Source organism: Colletes gigas, unplaced genomic scaffold (assembly GCF_013123115.1).
Source record: "Colletes gigas isolate AHSC1104 unplaced genomic scaffold, ASM1312311v1 Colletes_gigas_Sc00015, whole genome shotgun sequence".
Taxonomy (NCBI): domain Eukaryota; kingdom Metazoa; phylum Arthropoda; class Insecta; order Hymenoptera; family Colletidae; genus Colletes; species Colletes gigas.
Genome location: NW_025106644.1, coordinates 5,289,343 through 5,297,290, shown reverse-complemented (window position 1 = coordinate 5,297,290; position 7,948 = coordinate 5,289,343). Strand labels below are relative to the sequence as shown.

Here is a 7,948-nt window from a genome sequence, read left to right as displayed (position 1 = left end):
CATTCTCTGCAAGGCAAGTAAACATTTCGAAATTCTTCTAAAACATTGTTTAATTCTTTGGCCCACCACCCCTTCAAAGTCTACTCTCTAACATAATGTTTCTTCTCAACTGATCGAAACTTGCATGTTTGGTGGCCCCCGAAATCGAGATTTGTTTAACATCGGTTCGAAGTGGAGTTTCAATTTTTTCACCTACAACCCTCTGAAAGTCTCCCCTCCGGTAAACATCAAGCAGCTTTCATGGCCACCGTGTTCTCACAGCCATCTGATCGAAACGTGCACGTTTGGTGCATCCAACCCTCCCGCCATTTTTCCCACCGGGGCAAAAACGCATCGCGAAACGCCGTACGACCCCTCCGACCGTGATCGAGGCGACACCCGGTATACGGAGGGGGATTCGTAGCGTAGAGTCGGTGGAGTCGACTCTCCGATATCGAGCGGGAGGCCCAGAGCGAGGGTTGCGCGCGCGCCACACGTACACACGCACTTACACACACGACGCAGTCCAGGAAGCGTACACGTACGTCGCTCCTCGGGGTTTACACGTGCGCAGGCTCCCACCCTCGCGACCTACCGCCCCCCACCACCGGTCACCCACGGCCAGCTGTAGCGGGACGGGGGTTGGATCGTCGAGCGGAACGAGGAGGAAAGTAGGCTGGAAAGGGTCGCGCGAGGGAAACAGTAGACACCGCGAGGGTTGCATGGGGGAGGAAAGGGGTCAGGGAGAGAGAGAAGAGAGTGTGTTGAGGTGGGGTGTTGTCGAAGAAGAGGAATAAGCCACGTAGGTGGAAGAGAGACGGGGAGAGGGTGTGTAGGGTTCCGGCTCGGAGGGGAATAAAGACGACGACACGGCGAAAAACGGAGGTGGCGCGCGGAGGGTCGGAGGGGGAATGTCGGTGAAGGAGATAGAAGAAGCATCGACGAGGGACCAAGGCGAAAGGAAGACGGGGATGGAGAGCGATAGGAGCGAGGAGCGAGGGGAGAGGGTGTTGGGGCTAGGGTGGGGGTCGGGAAGGTAGGAAGGGCGGAGAGAGGAACAGAACGGAACAGGGTTGTTCCAGTGTGCAGCGGGCGGGCATCGCGGCGGGGGCGCCGTTCTGCTGCTCCTGTATATCCATCCAGGGTTATATGCACCATCCACCGCATCCTAGCGACCACGACGGCGACGACGACGACGACGACGACGCCGCCGGGAAGCAGGAGAAGAAGGGTGATACTCTTCGGGGCCGGACGTTAGTTACGGTAGTACAGTAGACGATCGTAGTACGCGGACGATATATACCAGTGTTTTCGGTGGATATTCGTAGTACGTAGAGAGGAGAGACGTTTGCGAGAAAGAGGGAGTGTGATCGAAGGCGGAGGAGCATGCGAGAGCAGCTCCTCGGTGCTCCAACATGACCCAGCCTTAGTAGGGTACCTCCGCGCCGCGACACGATACGACACGCAGAAGGAGGTGGTGGAGGAGGCGGAGGTGGTGGCGGTGGAGGCCAGAGAAGAAGAGGGAGAGGTGGAGGAGGGGGAGGAGGTGGACGGAGAAGAAGAAGACGAAGGAGAAGGAGGAGGAGGACGGAGGACTCGCTAACGACGGCGAACGTCCTCGAGGGTGCGATACACCAGCAACACCGACGACGACGATGATCGTGACAGGCGGCGAACGGCGTACATGCTGGAGGAGGAGGCGCCGATTGGCGGTCGCGGCCGTGACGTTGGCCCTACTGGCCCTAGCGATCGGTCCCGCGCCCTCCATGGGGCACAGGCCAGCACCGAACAATCCGAACGTGCCGCAGACCAGCACCACACCTACGCCCTGGTCCGTTTACACCGCGAACGGCACCCTCGCGAACAACAACAACAACAATGAATACGAGACGGACGGGGACGACGGCTACAACGCCACCATTCATCATCACCATCACAAGAAGGTCGGCGGCAACATGACCGAGGAGAAGGCACCGCTGTTCCCGGAAGATCTGTTCACCATACAGGAACGGCGTCGCGGTGCTGTGATACTTCACGTAATCGGTGTCGTGTACATGTTCGTCGCACTGGCGATCGTTTGCGACGAGTTCTTCGTCCCGTCGTTGGACGTGATCATCGAGAAACTCGAGATCGCCGACGACGTCGCGGGTGCTACCTTCATGGCTGCCGGCGGCTCCGCGCCCGAACTGTTCACATCGATAATCGGCGTGTTCGTGTCGTTCGACGACGTTGGTATCGGCACCATCGTCGGCTCGGCCGTCTTCAATATCCTCTTCGTGATCGGCATGTGCGCTATATTCTCGCGTACGGTCCTATCGCTCACATGGTGGCCGCTCTTCCGCGACTGCTCCTTTTACAGCCTCAGCCTGATCACGCTGATCTACTTCTTCCGCGATAATTTTATTCACTGGTACGAGGCGCTCGTGCTATTCGGATTCTATTTGGCGTACGTCAGCTTCATGAAGTGGAACCAACCGATGGAGAAGTTCGCCAAGAGGATCATCTACAGAAACAAGGTGACCCGGGTCAGGTCCACCGATCAGCTGATGCCCTCGGTATGTACGTTACAACCACCTTCAATCAATCCCCCCCCACCACCCATCACCTCCCACACATTTTACATCCTTACGCAACATCCGATCTATACGCGACGTTTCGCGGCTATTTAACTCGCCTGACTTCGCCTACTCGCACGGCCGCTCGCGGGGGCGGTGTTTTCTCTCGACTCCAAACGATCGAACCTCCCCACGTTCATCGAGCACCATTGCTTTTTTATCCAACGACATCCACAACGTGGTTAGCCTCTCTACTTAACCCTTCTACCGGGGTCAATTTTCTAAATTTATACAATTTATTGTTTGGTCACTGAGGGGGTTGTTTGCTATAGGCCTACAATGGCTGTCTTTGGTAATTTTTTTTAAAGATAACTATAGATTGCTTTGGATTGAGATTTAGGACATATATTCATCAATATTTCAAGAGTATACAGTATTTTTTTCACCTAAAAATAATGAAAATTCTGGGAGCTATAAATCATCAAATATACTCTCTCTAAGGGAGTTTGGTCTAAGCCTATAATGGGCCTCTTTGGCAATTTTTTAAAGGATAATTATAGATTGCTTTGGATTGAGATTTAGGACATATATTCATGAATATTTCAAGAGTATACAGTATTTTTTTCACCTAGAAATAGTGAAAATTCTGGGAGCTATAAATCATCAAATATAGTCTCTCTAAGGGGGTTTAGTCTAAGCCTACAATGGGCCTCTTTGGTAATTTTTTTAAAGATAACTATAGATTGCTTTGGATTGAGATTTAGGACATATATTCATGAATATTTCAAGAGTATACAGTATTTTTTTCACCTAAAAATAATGAAAATTCTGGGAGCTATAAATCATCAAATATACTCTCTCTAAGGGGGTTTAGTCTAAGCCTACAATGGGCCTCTTTGGTAATTTTTTTAAAGATAACTATAGATTGCTTTGGATTGAGATTTAGGACATATATTCACCAATGTTTCAAGAGTATACAGTATTTTTTTCACCTAAAAATAATGAAAATTCTGGGAGCTATAAATCATCAAATCTAGTCTCTCTAAGGGGGTTTAGTCTAAGCCTACAATGGGCCTCTTTGGTAATTTTTTTAAAGATAACTATAGATTGCTTTGGATTGAGATTTAGGACATATATTCACCAATGTTTCAAGAGTATACAGTATTTTTTTCACCTAAAAATAATGAAAATTCTGGGAGCTATAAATCATCAAATCTAGTCTCTCTAAGGGGGTTTAGTCTAAGCCTACAATGGGCCTCTTTGGTAATTTTTTTAAAGATAACTATAGATTGCTTTGGATTGAGATTTAGGACATATATTCACCAATGTTTCAAGAGTATACAGTATTTTTTTCACTCAAAAATAATGAAAATTCTGGGAGCTATACAAAAATAGTCCCTCTAAAGGAGTCAGGTTTAGCCTAGGTCTGCAATTTGTGGGTCTATTTGGTAATTTGTTTAAATACAACAGGATTCTCGAGGCCTTCCTGTCCCACGAAGGTCGATCTGCGCGAATTCGAAGCAGAAATCGCGACTCGGTTAATTAGAACACCGCCACAGTCGATTTCGAATCGGTGGAACGCTCCTCCAGCGAGGGAATCGCGACAAAAACGAGAAACGACGTTCATTTCGTTTCATATCTCGTTCTTTCTTTTTTCCTGAGGGTGGTGGGCGGGGGTGTCCATGGACGGAACGATTTAATCTCGCGGCGGGCCGTTACAGGGTGCTCCGGGACGCGAGAATAATTAGGAAATATATTTAAAATTTTCCTGCTCCTCGACACTTTGTTCCTCTTCCCTTTTCGAAATGCTTGGGTACGCGAATTTCGTTCGAACTGCGCTTGGTTTCTCGTCGTCGACGATTCGTGCACGTAGAGGGGGCCCATTAAATTGAATTTTAATAAAACGCGCGCCCGTCTCGCGTATTTCCAACAATCAATTATTTCTTAAATGGCCCCGGACGAAACAATTTGCCTCGTAGACGTACAAAGGGGATCTTTTTTCGGAAAATCGAGTGTCATTCTTTGGCACTGTTGGCCGGTGAAATGGCTTTTTAAATTAGATTTCTCGTCCAGGTTTCTAATTACATTTTTCGAGGACACCCGTGCAGAGATCAAAGTTTATAGTATAATCTTTGCATCTTTAGGCAATCGATCGTTGTTCCAAATTTCAAACTAAAGCCTCAGAACATTCTCAAGAGTGTTCCTCGGTGAAAAAAAGTCGAAAAATACTCATTTAATGCAAGCTCGTTATTTTTACAAATATGCTCGAATCTTTGCATCTTTAGGCAATCGATAGTTGTTCCAAATTTCAAACTAAAGCCTCAGAACATTCTCAAGAGTGTTCCTCGGTGAAAAAAAATCCAAAAATACTCATTTAATGCAAGCTCGTTATTTTTACAAATATGCTCGAATCTTTGCATCTTTAGGCAATCGATAGTTGTTCCAAATTTCAAACTAAAGCCTCAGAATATTCTCAAGAGTCTTTCCCAGAGCAGCCTCTTAAAATTCCCAGAGAAAGCTGGAGAGTATTGTTCCCTGCAAACGCAAGCTCGTTATTTTTACAAATTCCCTTTTGCGGGCACACTTTCCATGTTCCAAACGTGAAAATGGCGCCCGAAAGTGATGTTTACGGGCCCTCGAAAGCGGTTAATGTTTAAAAAGATGCTGAACCGTCGGTTGTCTCGGTTTTATCTCAATTTCCTTCGCAGTTTCGATTTACTTTTTTTCCCCCGGGCGATCCCCGCCGATTGCATCGACAGCCCGTAACCGAGATTCGCTCTTTAACGTTGTGTAACCGTGCTGCTAGCAATCTGCCGTTATCTCCCTGCTCCTCGTCGACGTTTCTCTCTATTTTCCGGGTCATCTTCCGCGTCCATAGACAATCGGGTCGCGAAAAAGTGGCACGGCGGTTCGCGTACGGTCAGATTAGCGCCGGCTGTCCCCAATTTTACGCGAAGGAACGCATCTCTGCGGCCCCACGCGGAAACGTAAACCATCGCATGTAATTCCGACCGGTGTATTTTTTTTATCGTCGTCACGCTGTTCTTTTTCGCGAAACGAGACACGAACGCTTTATCGCCGACGATAAATAGAAGGCTCGATTTCTCCGGAGGGGGTTGGTTGGCATCCCCGAGTTCTTACGACCGATCAATCGACGGGGCCTCGAGGAGAAAATAAAACGGGGAGAACGTTACGAACGGTCTCCGGGAAGATTTCTTATTTATTTACTTTAGGCTGTTTCGGGAAACGTCGAAACACTCGAGTCGCTGGTGTTTAATAAAATAGTTCTCGAGGGGGCCCCCGTTCCCGTTCTCGAAACTTTCTGTTAGGAAAAATATTCCAATTATTTCCTAATTAACCGCCTCCTCTTAACAAAACTGCAGCGTTCGACCTACTTCCGTTAATTCTGACCTAGTTGATATAATTATAGATACGTTTAATCCTCGGCATTTCGATAGATAATTATCTGTTTAATCACTTTGATCGGTGACAAACGCGCACGCAATCGCACCGATATATTTCCGATTTCGCGGGTTAGAATAATGTCAGAATTGTTACGTATTTATTTATTTTTTCCCCCATAGTTGGTCCCGTATCGATAACGTTACGGTTTCTCTCGCGTTAATTAAGGGTTGTTTCCTCGAAAGAGACTCAATTTTTTCGCATATTAGCACCGCGTATAACTGCGTTTCTTCGCTAACACATGCGCTGTTCAATTTCAAAAAGGTTATTGCCTGAAGAGAATCGCGGCCAAGTGGTCGAAACGCGGCGATAAGAGCAAACATATCGAGCCCATTATTTTCCCACTTCATTGGTTTTAATTAAAACGAACCGGTTATATTTATTTTTTTTTTTTTTATTTTCGCCCTCGTCGAACAATTTACCTCGCCACGTGTACAATTTTAAAATCATACGCGTTATTTAGTTCTCTGTGAATTAAATACGTCTCGTTTGAGAATAGATTTTTTTGAATCGTTTCGAGACGATTTTGATCAGCTTTTTCGCGCGTCTGGCGTAATCGATCGGTTCGCCGGACGAATCAAAATTCCACCGTCCTTGGAAAATTCAATTCGGCCAATTTGATTTATTCGCGTTTACGTTCCCGCTGATCGAATCATAAATTCGAAGCATAATTGAACGAATGACGCTCGAAGTGGCCCCCGTGATTGGGGGGCGAATTATTTGGGCACACTCGCGTATAAAGGACTGCGATTATTACGGTACAAAGTTCTTTTATTTATCCATAATCAGTTTGCGAGCAACAAGGTGCTTTTTCCAATTATTGTGGAGCACTATTATAGTGCGCGAATACAGGTAACTGTACATATTTTCCTACTGTAACGATACAATTTTAAATTCAACGCTAATTGTTGATAATAAAGTAAAGGAAAAGTGAGGGAAATCTGAATATTTCAAATCGTTTTGAAAAAATTATTTTTGGTTGCAGGGGTCAATTTCAATCATTTTTGGTGATTATGCATAGTCTCGAAATCCTACTCAGTTTCGAGAAAAAAATTCGAACATGTGGTGAAATTTTTGGGCGAAATTGAAAAATATCAAATCGTTTTGAAAAAATTATTTTTGGTTGCAGGGGTCAATTTCAATAATTTTTGGTGATTATGTATAATATCGAAATCCTACTCAGTTTCGAGAAAAAAATTCAAATATGTGGTCAAATTTTTGGGCGAAATTGAAAAATATCAAATCGTTTTGAAAAAATTATTTTTGGTTGCTGGGGTCAGTTACAATCATTTTTGGTGATTATATATAATATCGAAATCCTACTCAGTTTCGAGAAAAAAATTCGAATATGTGGTGAAATTTTTGGGCGAAATTGAAAAATTTCAAATCGTTTTGAAAAAATTATTTTTGGTTGCAGGGGGCAGTTACAATCATTTTTGGTGATTATGCATAGTCTCGAAATCCTACTCAGTTTCGAGAAAAAAATTCCTAACCGAAAATATAATTTCTGGCCAGAAATATCCCCTCGAAAGTACATGCGTATCTTTAAAACATCATAACTTTTGAACGGATCGAAGGATTTCAATGTTTAAAAAGGCAAATAACGCGTATTTTAGCGGAGAATATGTACAGATTCCAAATATATTCGAAAAGATCGTCCTTAACCCCTTAAAGCGAGAAAAACTCCATAAAAGCGATTCAATTTTCAAACGATCATAACTCTTATAATAGTGAACGGATTTCATTGAAATTTTTTTGTGAAGTAGTGCTCATGGGTACCTACAAAAAAGTATTAAACAAAATTTCCGTACAGCGTCAAGCAAATTTATTAAAAATGAGAAACGATTTCTGAAGGAAAATCGACAGGGGGCGTTCCCGTAAATTTTTCGGGCGGAAAAAAAAATATCAAATCATTCTGAAAAAATTATTATCGAGCCCGAGGGTCGATTACA

At 44.9% G+C, this 7,948-nt stretch overlaps 1 protein-coding gene across 5 annotated transcripts in view; it reads left to right on the top strand.

The window, feature by feature from the left end:
- The first annotated feature begins 1,422 nt into the window (after nt 1–1,422).
- The window catches only part of LOC122399922 (sodium/potassium/calcium exchanger Nckx30C), a 95,496-nt gene continuing 88,970 nt past the window's right edge, over nt 1,423–7,948 (top strand). For 4 of the 5 annotated variants that reach the window (XM_043401004.1, XM_043401003.1, XM_043401001.1 and 1 more), the window contains exon 1: nt 1,556–2,534. In XM_043401004.1, coding sequence (XP_043256939.1) covers nt 1,635–2,534 — 900 coding nt within the window. In that variant the 5' untranslated portion in view covers nt 1,556–1,634. Of the gene's footprint in view, nt 2,535–7,948 lie in introns of all 5 variants that reach the window. The other variant, XM_043401005.1, reaches the window with a different exon arrangement.